General features: G+C 44.8%; 1 protein-coding gene across 1 annotated transcript; it reads right to left on the reverse strand.

Annotated features, from left to right (window-relative positions):
- Positions 1 to 1,858: 1,858 nt before the first annotated feature.
- LOC117434199 (macrophage mannose receptor 1-like) lies at positions 1,859 to 18,979 on the reverse strand. The gene is made up of 8 exons (XM_059008875.1): positions 18,887 to 18,979; positions 17,581 to 17,925; positions 8,321 to 8,662; positions 7,296 to 7,619; positions 4,744 to 5,085; positions 4,074 to 4,115; positions 2,662 to 2,833; positions 1,859 to 2,201 (listed from the first exon to the last, which is right to left on the reverse strand). The coding sequence occupies exons 1-8, from the start codon at positions 18,921 to 18,923 to the stop codon at positions 1,859 to 1,861; spliced, it is 1,947 nt and encodes a 648-aa protein (XP_058864858.1). The 5' UTR covers positions 18,924 to 18,979.

An 18,979-nucleotide genomic window follows, 5' to 3' on the forward strand; every position in this document is an offset into this window, starting at 1 on the left:
TGTGTTTTTATCATTTTAAACAGTATAGACTTGTGTGCGTTGTACATGATTATTTTAAAAACAAACCAATTCATTTATACTGAATAAATCATTGAAATATGCAGAACAAAGTTCTAGCCTCTCCCCTATAATATAGTTGCTATATAGCCTCACCTCTCCTGCAATACCTCGCTGGAAACAGTAGGTGGCAGAATAACCCTGAAGTTCTTGTGTTTAGGCTGTCTTCTGTGTAACAGTGGATTCATTTGTATTTCTGGATGATTAAAACGTTTTGAGAAGGTGTTAGTGATATTTGTTATATTTAGAGAAATCAGGAAAAAAAAAGACTGAGGGTTCAAACTGAAGTTCAACTCTTTATTCATTTTATAATGGCAGATACACTCAGAAATGTAGAATATAAAGAGTGAGGCAGGACTTACTCAATATATTGAAAGATGTAGCATCATATTAAAATAGAATTACAGTGTGTCTCTTTACTACATTCCTCATCAGATTAGCATGAGCTGCAATCTGCTTCATCAGAAACCAGGCCCTGTTGGCTGTCCAGTTTGTTTGCATTCCCCAGAGGCAGGTAGTTTAGTCTGCAGGCACACAAGCTTCCTCCCTCCTTGAAGCTTTCTGGCCACTATTTGTGTCACTCTAGTGTGCACTAAACAGGCACGCTGCTGAGACTACCTGCAGCAGCAGGGGGGTATGAACGACCGCTCTGCTGCAGCTCAGGGAAGCAACACAGGAGTGCAAACAAGGGACAGAAAAGAGTTTCTTTTCTTTTCCAAGTGGAGTGTTTGTGATACTAGTGCTGATGACATCACACAGGCCTGACTACAGACACACTTTATTAAATACAGAAAAACTACTTAAATATTTAAAACATTTTTATTTTTAATAGAAAAAAGCTTTAAAAAATAGGAAGAATAAACATGGCAAGTTATCCCATTCTGAATTAAAGGACTGCTAACCAAGGGTTAAAATCCATTTTCTTAAAGCTTACTAACCCCAGCAATATTATCACTGGTCCCTTTCTTTTGCTTGTGTTTTATACTTCAATTTGGAAAGTAGATATTTCATAGTCAACGTTATAGATACTAATGATTTAAACCAAGCTGCTGCTGCGTCCTCAATCAGACCAAGTGACCTACAGCAAAGGTACCAGGATGCAGCAGTTTATCTACACGCTGCATTTTAAACAGCTGAGGATCCTGAACTAAAAAAACAAGTGAAGCAGCTTCTGAAAAGACTCCTCAAAGCTGACTGTGAGGAAGTGAGGTGGGGAAGCATGTTAGCGTTGCACTGGGCACTGAAGCCCTTAGGAGAAGCACTGAAGACTGTGCAACACTATTATGCTTCCCCACCTCACTTCATTACAATCAGCCTTGAGGAGTCTTTTCAGGAAGCATTTTGCTGGAATAGTTAGTAAGCACGGCAGATAATGCTCTTAGTTGAAACAATAGAGAATCACACAGAACACACACAATAGGATATTAAACAAGCACAATGAAATATCAGAATAAGGTATATCATTAAAGATTGCTACATAGCATTTTCTTCTATAGTATTTTGGTGTATTACTCCTATAGTAAAGCTCTGGGTTCTATGGAGACAGTGGTTCTCAGACTGGGGGTTGGGAACCCTGGGGGTTCACAGGAAGGTTTCAAGCGACCACATCACAAGCAGACCTACCATCTGCAATGGCTGCAGTGCATTGCAGCAGCTCTTTATAGAGAGCAGACATGGCATTGCAAACTCTGTCACTCTGTCAATTTATTAGTAAATGGGTTTTTTTCAGACTAAAGTGACCTTAAAAGGGGTCCCAACTACAGATTTAGAACCACTGCTGTACACCCTTTTAGGGGTGTTGTTAATCTTTGAAACAGATAAAGGGGAGCTTTTCATAACAGCACAGATCATTCCACTCAGCCCCCCCATCCTCCTTCAGCACCATCTCCCCACAGTGCTCATAGTAAGGATTGTTGGGCTCCCCAGGGGCCCAGTTAGTGTAGTTTACAGGCCCCTTGTTATCCTCACCAGCCACCCAGTACCAGTTATCATACACAATGCTTCTGTGCAGGCCGATCCAGAATTGCGACGCAGTGCTGTTCCTGACGAGCTCCGACACTCTGTTCTGTGCAGCCAGGCTTGTGAGGTTCACTAGGTCAGTGTAGTGATCCTTGCAGTACCGCCAAGCCTCCGGCCAGACCATTCTGTCAGAGATCAGGTGGAGACCCTCAGGGACTGGAGTGCCTGGTGATAATAATAATAATAATAATAATAATCATTTCATTAACTGTGATCTGGTTTTGTACGTGTGCTATTCATGTGCCGTTCATGAGTGTTGGGTTGGTGTTTGCAGTAATATTTAAATTGTGCTTCTACAGCTGCATCAGCCTGCATTTCTTTATGACAGCAGTGTGGTTCAGATGATCAGGGCAATATTATCACTGATGTGATTTCTCATCTCTATTGCAGCTGGTAACATGATTTATCAAATAATCAGTTGGCTTCACAGACCCCAACCAGCACTAATCTTGCAGTACCTAATGTTACCTCAGGTCTGGCAGTCCAAGCATAGTGCTAATCAGGGTCTGTGAAAGCAGATGATAATTTATATATATTCCCAGTAGAGGAGGAGTTACTCTACTCAGGCAAGCCGTTTCACTGCACCCTATGGCACGGTGCCCACCTGTTCCTGCAGGTGAAGTGCCAGGGAGCCAGGAGCTGGAGTGTGAAGGGGAGCTGGCTCGAGGAGAGGTGCCGTCCATCGTGGAAAGCTGCTGGGATTGTTCTCCTCCATCTTCAGAGAGCCGTGTTGAAGGAGGGTCTGAGGGGGTTAGATCTGTAGAAACAGATGAATCAATAATGAATATATTACAATAAATAAAATAATTCAGTAATTCATAACAGTCACATTTCTGCTGTGGGCGTCTAATCAAATGGAACTGTTTACCTTCAGAGAGTCGTGTTGAAGGAGGGTCTGAGGGGGTTGGATCTGTAGAAACAGATGAATCAATAATGAATATATTACAATAAATAAAATAATTCAGTAATTCATAACAGTCACATTTCTGCTGTGGGCGTCTAATCAAACGGAACTGTTTACCTTCAGAGAGTCGTGTTGAAGGAGGGTCTGAGGGGGTTGGATCTGTAGAAACAGATGAATCAATAATGAATATATTACAATAAATAAAATAATTCAGTAATTCATAACAGTCACATTTCTGCTGTGGGCGTCTAATCAAATGGAACTGTTTACCTTCAGAGAGTCGTGTTGAAGGAGGGTCTGAGGGGGTTGGATCTGTAGAAACAGATGAATCAATAATGAATATATTACAATAAATAAAATAATTCAGTAATTCATAACAGTCACATTTCTGCTGTGGGCGTCTAATCAAACGGAACTGTTTACCTTCAGAGAGTCGTGTTGAAGGAGAGTCTGAGGGGGTTGGATCTGTAAAAACAAATGAATCAATAATGAATAAATTATAATAAATAAAATAAATTCAACTGAATGCAGGATCTAACTCCATACCTTCAGAGAGTCGTGTTGAAGGAGAGTCTGAGGGGGTTGGATCTGTAGAAACAAATGAATCAATAATGAATAAATTATAATAAATAAAATAAATTCAACTGAATGCAGGATCTAACTCCATACCTTCAGAGAGCCGTGTTGAAGGAGGGTCTGAGGGGGTTGCATCTGTAGAAACAAATGAATCAATAATGAATAAATTATAATAAATAAAATAATTCAGTAATTTATTACAGTCACATTTCAGCTGTAGGTTTTCAATCAAACTGAACTGTTTACACTCCATACCTTCAGAGAGTCGTGTTGAAGGAGGGTCTGAGGGGGTTAGATCTGTGTGAGGATGAAAGAAGTATCATTTATATTTCAAGTGTATTGTTTTAATATATTGTAATGAAACTGTGTCTATGCTTTTGTCTCCACCAGGGCAGTGCTCACAATGACATGCTATCTCACTCATCCTGAAGGGATCAATGTTTTTAAATCAATACAATAAATATAAAAAAATAATAAATAAAATAAATTCAACTGAATGCAGGATCTAACTGCATACCTTCAGAGAGCCGTGTTGAAGGAGGGTCTGAGGGGGTTGCATCTGTAGAAACAAATGAATCAATAATGAATATATTACAATAAATAAAATAATTCAGTAATTCATAACAGTCACATTTCTGCTGTGGGCGTCTAATCAAATGGAACTGTTTACCTTCAATAATGAATAAATATCAATTATTTAATTATTTTATTTATTAACAGTCACATTTCAGCTGTGGACTTTCAATCAAACTGAAGTGATTACACTCCATACCTTCAGAGAGCCGTGTTGAAGGAGGGTCTGAGGGGGTTGTCAAGATAAAAGATGTCTAATTTATTTTTCTAAGTGTAATTTAACTGTGTGTATGCTGTTGTCAGGGCAATGCTCACAATGACATCCTGAAGGGATCAATGTTTTTAAATCAATACAATAAATACCCAATCAGAATGTATTTTACAGCACGTGTCTCTCCTGTGTGTAACAATGAGGGGTAGCTGCTCCCTGCTCACACACTCTTAATGATGGGGCTGGTTTCTGGTTCTTCAGATGTCTAGGCTACAACCTGCCCTGCTCTGGGGGTCAGACAGCTACTGTAGGATCAGATGGACTGGGCCTCTGAGTCCCTGCTCACAGACTGGGGTACAAACACTGAGCTGAACAAGAACACAGACTGAGCCGGGATCCTTACCATCATAGCAGAAGAAGGGGTACTGAGAGTTGCAGTCTTTGTCATCCCATGTGCCACTCTTGTACATCCTCACACATTTCTGATTGCCTCCCGCATTGTCTGGTTGCCCAGTGTTCCAGTAGTGAAATGTGAAGCTATCCCCCTGGTGTGACCACTTCCAGGGCTCATTGAACAGGCCTATCCAGAAGGGCGTGCCCTGCGCTTTCTTCACTAGGTCTTCATTTTCACTGGCGTTCTTTATACTGACGAGGTCGGCGTGGTTTTCTCTACAGTACTGCTGAGCTTCAGTCCAGGTTTTCAGTTCTTGAATGAGGGTGTATCTCTCAGTGATGGTGCTGGTCTCTTGTAAACACAAACAGCAGATCAAAGTCAGTGTCAGTGCTCTCCTGTTGTACAGTGATTGAACCCGAGCCACATCCAGCTCAGCTATCAAGGTCATGAAAAACAACATCTCTAACAGTGCCTGAGAGTCTCTTCAGTTTACTAATGTCTGAAAAGTTTTACAGCAGGATGGGGGTCTGCTTTAATGATTTAAAAGTATCCCCCCCCCCCATTTAAAATTTTAACATCAATAAATGATTTAATAGGGTCCAAGCTATTTCTGCCTGTTTTTTACGGTTGTTATATTTGTGGCTATAACTTTTTAACTATAAAGGTTACAGGTGCATGTCATACATGAAATGAATGCGAACACACACTAGACTTCCATATAATATAAATTAAATAGCCTGAGACTCAGCCAGCTCAATACAGATAACAAAAACACATTTATTGTTTGTAAAAAATATTTTAGCATGGCCAGCTCAAATCTGATAGTGCACAAAGAAACTTCAACATGTAGAGATCATAGAAAAGAAAATTTGAACAATTGGATAAGAAATAAAGGAATTAAGGTCATATATACAAAAGGGACCAAAAGCAACAAAAAAAACGGATTAACTGAAAATGTGCAAAAGAAAAAATACAAAACAAACATTCTAAAGGATTCGCCCCAGGCACCCTGATCATGTGGCACAAGATGGGGCCGTTCACTGTGGCTTCAATAGCCAGCAAGGTAGCTACCATGGTAACCTGACGCTAACAGCTATCTCATCCATCTATCTGATGCACAAGCACGACAAAAACAAACAAACAAAAAAAAAAATAGAAATAGGTCCTTGTGCCTTCAGTGTCGCTGTGATGCAGGAAGAAAACAAAGACAAAAATACTGCGCTTCAAAAGACGCAGCGTGTGTCGTTTTTTTAAAATAACAAAAATAAAATAAAAATTTAAACAAAAACACTGCTCACAGAGCAAAATAAAGGTTTTAACCAAAACAAAAATCACAAACACCAAACAACAAACAGGCTGGGCAAATCGACTTCACTGTTCCTAGATTATTTGTACTTTCTGCTTCGTTTCATCTCTTTCTCTCACTTATTATTATTATTTGTTTATTATTTATCCAAGGAGACTTACAGAGACTAGGGTGTGTGAATTAAGCATCAGCTGCAGAGTCACTTACAACTACATCTCACCCGAAAGACGGAGCACAAGGATGTTAAGTGACTTGCTGAGGGTCACACAATGCGTCAGTGGCTGAGGTGGGATTTGAACCGGGGACCTTCTGGTTACAAGCCCTTTTCTTTAACCACTGGACCACACAGCCTCCTACAATTTGTCCAACAATTCCTCCATTCTCTCCTCTGAACAACCCACCCAGAGCAGGGAGAACTAGTACGGGTTGCAAAGCTTCATTCATGAATTGGAGGAGATGTGATTGAACTAGCTATCGGAGGGGGCGGGGCTGAGGGGCAATACCCACAGTTGGGTAGAGCCAGCATTTATTATTTATACAGTCAAGAAGAGTGGGAACAGAAAATAAAAAGAACTTGAACCATGAACTTTGTGTTGCGTCGTTGTCTGGATCACCTGCATCACCCTTTCACTGCGCACTGCAAACCACACGTTCACATTGCTGCACTGTGATTTGTGTTTGGTTCTGCCAGAGAGCTGCTTGCGCAGGACCCAGGGTCTGAGCGATTGGTCAGTGTGTATGTAAATGTGCTCTTGTGTATGTGAGCCAGTATGGCTCGGGGGGATCTCTATTTAGGAGCTCCTCGGGGCTGTGTTGTGGTGTCCTGACATTGAATCAATAAACATCTGAATGAGATCTTGCTGCAGTGGTCTGGCTCTAGTTTGTTCCCCTGAAAAGCTACAATATATATATATATATACTGTACATAAATATATAGCACCTTTCATAGTAGACAACGATCACAAAGCGCTTTACAAGATAGTGAGGAACAATGCATAATATATTAAATACAGGGCATAGTACATTAAATACCAACAGTAGAAAACAATGCAAATACATTAAATGTATATACTAGATATACACATCATCTTACCCCTACACTGCTTAGTCCAAGTGGCTGTTAATACAGGCTGTACTGTACAGCATTACACTACGAGCTGAGCTGTCACAGACCTGGGCAGTATCCAGGGGACCTGGCTTCAACCCCCAGTCCAGCCAGCTGTTTCATTAACAAAGGAATTGAATCTCAACTCACCATTGTAGCAGATGAAAGCTTTCTTCTCACTGCAGACTGAATCCTCCCACTCTCCATCAGAATTGACTGAAGCACAGAAGAGGTATGGTTCCCAGTTAGAGTAGATGACGTCATCTCCATTGGACCAATGCCAGTTATCTTTGTCATGGTACAGCCCGATCCAGAAATGGTTCTTGCTAGTTGTAAGTATAAGACCTTTCAGCGTATTAACCCTGACCTGGTCTTGTATGGTGGGCAGGTCTCTGCCTTGGTTTCTGCAGTAGCTCTGAGCTTCCAGCCATGCCTTCTCAGTTCCTTCATAGAAACACTGACCAGAGGAGCCGCCTGGGGAGAGGGGACAGCACAATAAAGATCAGTGAAAACGTGTTCTTCAGTGACGAGATTTGCACAGTAAATGTAACTAAAGGTCACAGATTATTGGTCTTGTAAGAATGTAGGCTGCTACTATAACTGTATGGAAGAATAAATATAACAATATGCTTGTAGTTTGTACTATAACATGAGTAACAAAGGTCATGGAAACACTGGGTAGCCATACAAATCAATGTGAGAAAAACTCAATTCACTGTTCAATCCGTGTTAAGGCTCATTCCTGCTCAACTACACCACTGCACTGGGACCTGAAGGTTTATCTCTTGTGATTTCTAAGGCTTTACAGGAAACCGCCCCCACACTCTAGACAGCAGAACTGCTCCTTTGGGCCGTAAAACAGCTGGTCCTGTACAAGCTGCCAATACAAAATCTTTGCTCTATAAACTGTAGTGTACATTTAATAAACAGGGAGCCCCTCTTGCTTTCCAGTGATCACACGGTTACAATCCTGAAGTTATAAATACAGCAGGCTTGGTTTGGAAAACCTGCAAGACTGTTGTGGAATCCAGTTTTCAACAAGAAGGAATTTCAATTACAGGGAGTGAATGGGTCCACTCTCCTGCACAGATAAGCTGTCACCCCCCTCCACACAAACACAAACTGGGGTGAAACACTGAACTAAATGAGAACAAGGGCCGAGCCGGGATCCTTACCCACACAGCAGAAGAAGGGGTACTGAGAGTTGCAGGCAGTATCACACCATCCACCAGTCCTACCCATCACCACACAGTTCTCATTGCCTCCTCGGTTGTCTGGGTCCCCACTGGCCCAAGTTTGAAATGTGTAGCTATCCCCCTGGTGTGACCACTTCCAGGGCTCATTGAACAGGCCTATCCAGAAGGGCGTGCCCTGCGCTTTCTTCACTAGGTCTTCATTTTCACTGGCGTCCTTTATACTGACGAGGTCGGTGTGGTGTTCTCTACAGTACTGCTGAGCTTCAGTCCAGGTTTTCAGAACTTCAATCAGGGTGTATCTCTCAGTGATGTTGCTGGTCTCTGTAAACACAAACAGTAGATGAGAGGCTGGAAGCTGTGGATGTTTGGTGGCTCTGAACCCAAAACTGTGTGTTGTCCTCAATCTGACTGTAACAGGGCAAGGAGCCCTGTACAGTTATGATTTGTTTACTGTGAGAACGGGTTCTCCCCCTCCGCCCCTGAACAAGTTATTGTTTTGTATTTATTTGTTTTTGTATTTATGTTTGTTTGGTTTTTATTTTTAAAATGTGTTCTGGCAGAGGCGAGATTGGTGCTCGTCCTCTGCCAGGAATAATTTAAAAACCTTGTGCCGAAGGTGACCATCCTCCGAGCTTAATTAAGTGATTAATTTGTTGCTAATCGGGAGATGGTCACCTCCATAAAAGCCGGCAGCTCTCTGCACTCAGGGTGGGTGTACAGTGGAGAGTACGGTTGAGCGAGAGGAGAACGGAGAAAAGAACATTTAAAACATATACAGGATCAGTGACAGCATTTGCCCAGCCTGACCCGTATTGGCTGTTTTGTGTTTGAGATTTTGTTTTTGTTTATCATTTTATTTTGCTCTGTGTTTTTTTTGTTGTTTAAATACTTTATTTATTTTTGTGTTACAGTAAACGGCGCCGCAGCGTCTTTTTGCACTGCAGTATTTTTTAGTTTGTTTATCTTCCTGCATTCTGGAGAAAACAAAAAAACAGAAGGGAGACCACATCAAAACAAAGGCAACAACTCAGGTAAGACAACTATTAAATGTATTTATCTTAATGCTAGAAGTCTCAGAAACAAAATGTTAGAACTTGAAGCTACTGCACTAACAAGTAACTACGATGTGATAGGTGTTACAGAAACTTGGTTATCCGAGAGTGATGGAGACGAATATAATATTGGTGGGTACACATTGTATAGGAAAGACAGGCAGGACAGAAGAGGCGGAGGGGTAGCGCTATACATAAGAAATAGTCTTGAAGCCCAGGTGTTAAATCAGAACAAAGAAAACAATGCAGAATCAATATGGGTCAGAATAATGGACACAAATTCAAAGGGCATAATAATAGGAGCATGCTATAGACCACCAAATTCAGACGCTGAGCAAAATAATCTGTTGTACAATGACATTCGAAATGCATGTAGAAAAGGAGAAGCCATACTAATGGGGGATTTCAACTTCCCCCATATAAAATGGGAAAACCCATTGGGGGGCACTAGGGACGAAATTGAAATGGTGGAAATGACAAATGACTGCTTCCTAACGCAATTTGTCAAGGCACCGACTAGAGGGGAGGCATGCCTTGACTTAGTCTTTTCAAATAATGAAGACAGAATAACTAAAACAGAGGTCAGAGAGCCATTGGCAAACTCAGACCACAACATGGTCTCATTTGAAATATTTTTTAAAACCCCAAAAGTAATGACTAAAGCTAAGGTTTACAATTTTAGAAAAGCAAACTACGAAGGTATGAAACAGAGACTAGTAGAAGTAGATTGGAGTAAAATAGAGAAAACATCCACAGAAAAAGGATGGCTGTTTTTCAAAAATGTAGTACTAGAGACACAAAACAATTACATCCCAAAAGTAGACAAATCTAAATCTAAAACAAAATAGCCAAAATGGTTTAATAGATCAATTAAAAAAAATATTCAGTGAAAAAAGGCACTTTACAGAGCGTTTAAAAGGGACCAAAAACAAAGCACACAGAAAGAGTACGTGGAACTGCAAACACAAGTCAAAAAGAAAGTTAGAAAGGCCAAGAGAGAGATAGAAATCAATATTGCTAAGGGGGCTAAAACCAATTCCAAAATGTTTTTCCAATATTATAACAGCAAGAGAACATTCAAAGAGGAGGTTAAATGTCTAAGAGACTCAAATGGCAAAATCATAGACGAAGAAAAAAAATAGCAAATATATTAAATGATTACTTTTCACAAGTTTTTACAAAGGAGGACACGGACAACATGCCCCACATGTCGACCTGTTCCTATCCAATTTTAAATAACTTTAGCATAACAGAGGCAGAAGTGTTAAAGGGACTAGGAGCTCTTAAAATAAACAAATCCCCTGGGCCAGATGAGATCCTCCCAATAGTACTCAATGAAATGAAAGAAGTTATTTACAAACAGCTAACCAAGATCATGCAACAGTCTCTTGACACAGGGGTTGTACCGACAGACTGGAAAATTGCAAACGTAATACCGATCCACAAAAAAGGAGACAAAACCGAACCAGGTAACTACAGACCAGTAAGCCTGACTTCTATTATATGGAAACTTATGGAAACTATAATAAGATCCAAAATGGAAAATTACCTATATGGTAACAATATCCTGGGAGAAAGCCAGCATGGTTTTAGGAAAGGGAGATCATGTCTAATTAACCTACTTGACTTTTTTGAGGATGCAACATTGAAAATGGATAACTGCAAAGCATACGACATGGTTTATTTAGATTTCCAGAAAGCTTTTGTCAAAGTCCCGCATAAAAGATTAATTCTCAAACTGAACGCAGTAGGGATTCAAGGAAATGCATGCACATGGATTAGGGAGTGGTTAACAGGTAGAAAACAGAAAGTACTGATTAGAGGAGAAACCTCAAAATGGAGCGAGGGAACCAGTGGTGTACCACAGGGATCAGTATTAGGTCCTCTGCTATTCCTAATCTACATTAATGATTTAGATTCTGGTATAGTAAGCAAAACTCGTTAAATTTGCAGACGACACAAAAATAGGAGGAGTGGCAAACACTGTTGAAGCAGCAAAGGTCATTCAAAATGATCTAGACAGCATTCAGAATTGGGCAGACACATGGCAAATTAAATTTAATAGAGAAAAGTGTAAAGTATTGCATGCAGGCAATAAAAATGTGCATTATAAATATCATATGGGAGATAGTGAAATTGAAGAAGGGAACTATGAAAAAGACCTAGGAGTTTATGTTGACTCAGAAATGTCTTCATCTAGACAATGTGGGGAAGCTATAAAAAAGGCTAACAAGATGCTCGGATATATTGTGAGAAGTGTTGAATTTAAATCAAGGGAAGTAATGTTAAAACTCTACAATGCATTAGTAAGACCTCACCTAGAATATTGTGTTCAGTTCTGGTCACCTTGTTACAAAAAGGATATTGCTGCTCTAGAAAGAGTGCAAAGAAGAGCAACCAGAATTATTCCAGGTTTAAAAGGCATGTCGTATGCAGACAGGCTAAAAGAATTGAATCTATTCAGTCTTGAACAAAGAAGACTATGTGGAAATCTGATTCAAACATTCAAAATCCTGAAAGGTATAGACAATGTCAACCCGGGGGACTTATTTGACTTGAAAAAAGAAAAAAGGACCAGGGGTCATAAATGGAGATTAGATAAAGGGGCATTCAGAACAGAAAATAGGAGGCACTTGTTTACACAGAGAATTGTGAGGGTCTGGAACCAACTCCCCAGTAATGTTGTTGAAGCTGACACCCTGGGATCCTTCAAGAAGCTGCTTGATGAGATTCTGGGATCAATAAGCTACTAACAACCAAACGAGCAAGATGGGCTGAATGGCCTCCTCTCGTTTGTAAACTTTCTTATGTTCTTATGTTCTAAAGGTGGTTGGGGAAAGGGAGCGGAGTTTCTGGAGAAAATCAGGTCCAGTTGGCAGCCAACTTTGTGAGTGGGTGAGGGGGAGAGTTGGAGAGAGAAAGGATGAAGAAGTAGGAGGAAGCCAGAAGAATGAGTCCAGCTAGATAGATGAATGTTAAAATCACCTAACAAAATGGTAGGAATAGAGGCGGCGATGGAAGAGAGGAGGAAGACAAGCTTGTCAAAAAAGTGAGCAGGGGGACGGGGCTGATAGAGAACAATAAGGAGCAGATGACAAGGGGAGTGCAATTCAACGCCATGAAACTCAAAAGCTGCTTAGAGATGGAAGAGAGAGTAGAAAGGAGCAAGAAGTTCCAGGATGGAAAAAGCAGGAATCCAGTTCACCCACCTCGACCTGAGGAGCGGGGAGAGCGAGAGAGGACATAGAGAGAGGAGAGAGCAGCTGGGGCAGCAGTGTTCTTAGGAGTGATCCATGTTTCTATAAGGACCAGAAAGTCAAGAGAGAGAGATGAGAGGTGTAGGCAGAGATTAAGTCAGCCTTGTTGCAAATGATGGAGGTAGAGGTTATGAGATCAGGTTGGAAGAGTTAGAGAAGTGCTGGTGGGAGATTTTGCAAGTGCGAAAAGAAGAAAAGGATGGGGGTAGCAGAGAAAGTCTGTGACAGTCTGGCTCGCAGTGGTGTGGTGGATGACGTCATGGACCAGGAAGTAACTGACTCCAAAACAGTGGATGGGCGGGTGAAACCGAGTGCAAAAGCACTCAGCGTATTTAATAATAAACAAACAAAAGATTTAAACAAAATACAAACAAAAGGGCACGAGGGCCAAACGAATAAATAAACAAACAAGTAAGTGCCGTGCTGGATAATCCAGCACGTATTAGCAATTGTTTTTTTAAATGTTATTCCTTCTCTCCGCTCCCCGTACTCTCTACTCCAACACCCCAACCCCGAGTGCAGAGAGCTGCTGGTTTATATACTCTGGCCGAGGGATTTAACTAGTTGGTAATTATCTTATTATCCCCCGGCCAGAGTCTGCACGCGTTTGGTAAGGATGCATGACTGTCAGCTATTTAAATAATCAGTAGCTGATCAGCCATGCATCCTCACGGGGTTTTTAAATAATAATAAAAGACGCGGCGCTTTTACCTGCGCCGCAAACAAAAATACAAATAATAATAAATAGGGGCGGGACACTCCGCCACACATGCCCCCCCCTTGTGCGCAGCACACATGGCCCCAACGGCCACCTCCCCCCTCAGTCTTAAAGTCCCGGAAGAGGGGGAAGCAAGTTACTTCTGGGGGGTGGCCATGGTGGTATCTCTGGCACCCCCCCATTCTTCGTGGCCGGCAGCTCCCTCTTCCGGGGCTCCCGCCACACTCTATCCTGCCGCGAAAGTGCGGCTGGGGGAGCTGGTCTCCTGACCTCTCCCCCCTTCTTCATGGCCGGCAGTTCCCCTCCGTGGGGCTCCGACCACATGATCTCCAGCCGCGAAAGTGCGGCTGGGGGAGCTGGTCCCCTGACCTCCCCCCCTTTCTTCATTTCTGGCAGCTCCCTTTCATGGAGCTCCGGCCATCGTGTAGCGACCCCAGGCGAAGCAGGATCCCTGGCGACCCCAGGTGAAGCCGGACCCTCGACGACCCCAGGCGAAGCAGGATCCCTGGCGACCCTAGGCGAAGCCGGACCCTCAACGACCCCAGGCGAAGCAGGATCCCTGGCGACCCCAGGCGACGGCAGCAGCAGCGGACCCTCGGAAGGCGACGGCAGCAGCAGCGGACCCTCGGAAGGCGACGGCAGCCGCAGCGGACCCTCGGAAGGCGACGGCAGCCGCAGCGGACCCTCGGGAGGCGAACTCGGGAGGGGAGCCCCTGGCCATGGAGGCGGCAGCGGGAGCTCCACTTCTCCCTCGTACCCTGTGTCCTGTAGAGAACAAAAGGCAGCCCCAGGCGATGCAGAACAGCCATCCCCAGGCAATGGCGATGGTGGGAGGGGAAAGCAGTCCTCCCACAGCGGCTGAGACGGAACCAGCAGGTATTCACCCTCTGCTGGTGGAGCTGGGAGTGGCAAGCAGTCCTCCCACGGCGGCTGAGGCGGAACCAGCAGGTATTCACCCTCTGCTGGTGGAGGTGGGAGGGGCAAGCAGTCCTCCCACGACGGTTGAGGCAGAACCAGCAGGCATTCACCCTCTGCTGGTGGAGGTGGGAGGGGCAAGCAGTCCTCCCACGACGGTGGAGGCGGAACCAGCAGGCATTCACCCTCTGCTGGTGGAGGTGGGAGGGGCAAGCAGTCCTCCCACGACGGTGGATGTGGAACCAGCAGGCATTCACTCTCTGCTGGTGGAGGTGGCGGAGGCAGAGGCAGCTCTTGCTGCTCTGCTCCTGGTGATGGTGGAGACAGAAGCAGCTCCTGCTGCTCTGCTCCTGGTGGTGGTGGAGACAGAGGCAGCTCCTGCTGCTCTGCTCCTGGTGGTGGTGGAGGCAGAGGCGATGGGGCGGATGCTGGCCACTCAGAGGGAGGCTGTGGCTGTGGCGGCTGGGCTGGTGTGTGCCGTGCTCCCTTCAGCAGCATAAATAGAGGCTGCTGGGGAACACCAGCATCCTGCCCTTCTCCCCCCCAGAAAAATTCAGGGGGTTGAGCCTGTAACTCCTCCCCTTCTGGCTCTTGGGACTGCAGCTTGGGTCCTAAGGCTGTGGAAGCGCAGACTTCCACCTCTTGGGCTATGGACGCACCGACTCCCCCCTCTTTGGGCTGTGGACGCACCGACTCCTCCCTCTTGGGCTGTGGACGCACCGACTCCTCCCTCTTGGGCTGTGGATGCACCGACTCCCCCCCCTCGGGCGTAGGACGTTCGGGCTCCCCCCACTCGGGCGTAGGACGTTCGGGCTCCTCCCACTCGGGCGTAGGACGTTCAGGCTCCTCCCACTCGGGCGTAGGACGTTCGGGCTCCTCCCACTCGGGCGTAGGACGTTCGGGCTCCTCCCACTCAGGCGTAGGACGTTCGGGCTCCTCCTCCTCAGGCTGTGGAGGCGAAACCAGCAGGCATTCTCCCTCTGCTGGTGGAGACGGTAGCGATGGCTCCTCTCACTCTGATGCTGGAGACGGCAGCCATGGCTCCTCTCCCTCTGGCGCTGGAGACGGCAGCGATGGCTCCTCTCCCTCTGATGCTGGAGACGGCAGCGATGGCTCCTCTCCCTCTGATGCTGGAGACGGCAGCGATGGCTCCTCTCCCTCTGATGCTGGAGATGGCAGCGATGGCTCCTCTCCCTCTGGCGCTGGAGACGGCAGCGATGGCTCCTCTCCCTCTGATGCTGGAGACGGCAGCGATGGCTCCTCTCCCTCTGATGCTGGAGATGGCAGCGATGGCTCCTCTCCCTCTGATGCTGGAGATGGCAGCGATGGCTCCTCTCCCTCTGATGCTGGAGACGGTAGCGATGGCTCCTCTCCCTCTGATGCTGGAGACGGCAGCGATGGCTCCTCTCCCTCTGGCGCTGGAGACGGCAGCGATGGCTCCTCTCCCTCTGGCGCTGGAGACGGCAGCGATGGCTCCTCTCCCTCTGGCGCTGGAGACGGCAGCGATGGCTCCTCTCCCTCTGGCGCTGGAGACGGCAGCGATGGCTCCTCTCCCTCTGGCGCTGGAGACGGCAGCGATGGCTCCTCTCCCTCTGGCGCTGGAGACGGCAGCGATGGCTCCTCTCCCTCTGCTGGTGGAGACGGTAGCGATGGCTCCTCTCCCTCTGCTGGTGGAGACGGTAGCGATGGCTCCTCTCCCTTTGGTGCTGGAGATGGCAGCAGCAGGGTCTCTCCCATATCCGCAGCCAGGTAGTTGAGCACCATGGCTGCGATGTCTGGGAGGGATGCTGGGTGGTGTTGCTGTTCCCAGGCCTCCCAGCGCTCCCCATCTCTTGCCCACAGGAGGTTGATCACTGCAGGGAGGGCTTCCTCATAATCCCTCCCCGGCTCCACCAGCCAGTCCCAGACTCCCTCAGAGGAGAGTGCATTCGTCCTCTTTGGAGGATGCAGGTCCTCCCTCACTGGACGCTCTGGCTCCTCTTTCTCCTGCCATGGAGGGGGTTGGTCGGGTGCTATGTGACCCACCTCCCCAACAGCGAAGCACCACTCCTCACCTTTCAAGCAGGTGGGGCAGACGTCCAGCATGGTTGAGCTACAGTGGGACCTGCGACCGGCCCCACGCTGCTGTAGCTGCTGCTTCCTCCGTCCGCTTCTTCCCATATTTATTTATTTATTTAGTTATTTTTTTTTTCCCAAAAAACACACAAAAACACTTTGAAAAAAAAAACGAACAAAAAAACGAGCTTTTCTTTCCTGGTACGGCTATTGGAGGCGTTTGTTTTGTCCCACGCAGGACACCATATGTGACAGTCTGGCTCGCAGTGGTGTGGTGGATGACGTCACGGACCAGGAAGTAACTGACTCCAAAACAGTGGATGGGCGGGTGAAACCGAGTGCAAAAGCACTCAGCGTATTTAATAATAAACAAACAAAAGATTTAAACAAAATACAAACAAAAGGGCACGAGGGCCAAACGAATAAATAAACAAACAAGTAAGTGCCGTGCTGGATAATCCAGCACGTATTAGCAATTGTTTTTTTAAATGTTATTCCTTCTCTCCGCTCCCCGTACTCTCTACTCCAACACCCCAACCCCGAGTGCAGAGAGCTGCTGGTTTATATACTCTGGCCGAGGGATTTAACTAGTTGGTAATTATCTTATTATCCCCCGGCCAGAGTCTGCACGCGTTTGGTAAGGATGCATGACTGTCAGCTATTTAAATAATCAGTAGCTGATCAGCCATGCATCCTCACGGGGTTTTTAAATAATAATAAAAGACGCGGCGCTTTTACCCGCGCCGCAAACAAAAATACAAATAATAATAAATAGGGGCGGGACACTCCGCCACAAAGTCACAGTGGACAGAGTGAACAAACTCACAGAGACAGCAGTGTAGACAGTACACAAAGCAAAGAGGGTAGAGAGTATAGGTAGGAAAGAGCCTGCTTTTTGGGGATGACTAAAACAGCACAGCTGTTTTGTTGAAGAAGATTAAATAGGGTCCTGGTCACAGTTGCAATCAAACAGGATCCAATTCCACCTGAATCAATTTAAAAGCAATTTAAAGTCGTTAGGCCAACAGTGCCATATGTTTCTGTATCCATTCAAGGGCAACTTGGATACAGGATTTTGACTGAAAATATTTCACAGCAGAAATAGTTTAAGATAACAGCAGCTGTAGGAGTGACGGTGGCAGATTTGCAAACTCATTAAAGCTCCCTTCACATGGATGCTTAGAAATAGTAACTGTAGTAAACTAATAATGAAAGTGCAATGTAAAACAATCACATCTTTACCTTGGTAGCACATGAAAGCGTTCTGAAGGTGGCAGGGTAAATCAATCCACTTTCCCTCTGAATTGACTGAAGCACAGAAAAGGTCTGCCCTCCAGTTGGAGTAGATGACATCATCGCTGTTAGACCACTGCCAGTTCTGTGTGTCATCACGATACAGCCCGATCCAGGCAGAATCACTCAGAGAAGCTCCTGCAATATCTAAGAGCTGCTGTGCTTCTTCCTGGCTGTGCACAGTGGCCAGCTCTGTGTGATTCTCACTACAGTAGCTCTGAGCTTCAGACCAGCTCTTCACAGTTTTCACAAACACGTGTTTAATGATCTGGTTGGATGTGGGCACACAAAACCCTAGGAAAACAAACAAAAAACATTATTAAAATACGGCTAGCTAGTGGAGTGAAAGATTAATAGAATGAGACAGGATAACATCTTATAAAGCTCATTCTCAGAAATGTTCTGTCCCAACAGAGGAAGTAAAGACTTTTAAAACAAAATACAATTTATTTGTATTTAATTATATTCCAAAAACACATTGACATGTGACAGTGTAGCTGATAGTCAGACAGGTCAAACACAAGAGGAATAAGAACCTCTCTAGATAAATAATGTGTAACACAGACAGAGAGACGGCCTCAATATACCCCAGATTCTGATAATAACTCTGGACACACAGGCAGCCTCTGTAGGTTCATCCCACATTAAGGTATCTTGAAAAGCTGTAGAATAACCTTTGCTAAATTACACTTAGGAATGAAACCAGATTCTGATACTCCTAATAGCTAAAAAAAAAATAAGTGTGACAACAGGCAGCCTCCGTATACCTCCCACATTACTGATCAGTACCTTGTGCTGAGCTGAGCAGATACAACAGCAACAAGGTCTGCTCTGTAGAAGTGGAGCAGTGCAGTGAACACACACCCAGGAATCACACGTTAGTTTAGATTGGGTAGCAGTGTGGAGTAGTGGTTAGGGCTCTGGACTCTTGACCGGAGGGTTGTGGGTTCAATCCCAGGTGGGGGACACTGCTGCTGTACCCTTGAGCAAGGTACTTTACCTAGATTGCTCCAGTAAAAACCCAACTGTATAAATGGGTAATTGTATGTAAAAATAATGTGATATCTTGTAACAATTGTAAGTCACCCTGGATAAGGGCGTCTGTTAAAAAATAAAGTAATAATAAAAAATAAATAAAGTAATTGAACGTGATTGAGGGACACTGCAGCTTTAAGAACCGCATGATCTTCTCTGAGAGGGAATGTGGACAATATCAAAGCAAACAGAGAGAAAAGCAGAAATAAAGGAAACTCACCTGCAAGCAGAAGGATGAGCAGCCCTCTCTCCCCCATCACAGCAGACTCTGCATTAGAAACAGAAGACTTTCTGTGAATCACCTCAATGCAGG

This window comes from Acipenser ruthenus, chromosome 38, assembly GCF_902713425.1.
Source record: "Acipenser ruthenus chromosome 38, fAciRut3.2 maternal haplotype, whole genome shotgun sequence".
Lineage (NCBI taxonomy): Eukaryota > Metazoa > Chordata > Actinopteri > Acipenseriformes > Acipenseridae > Acipenser > Acipenser ruthenus.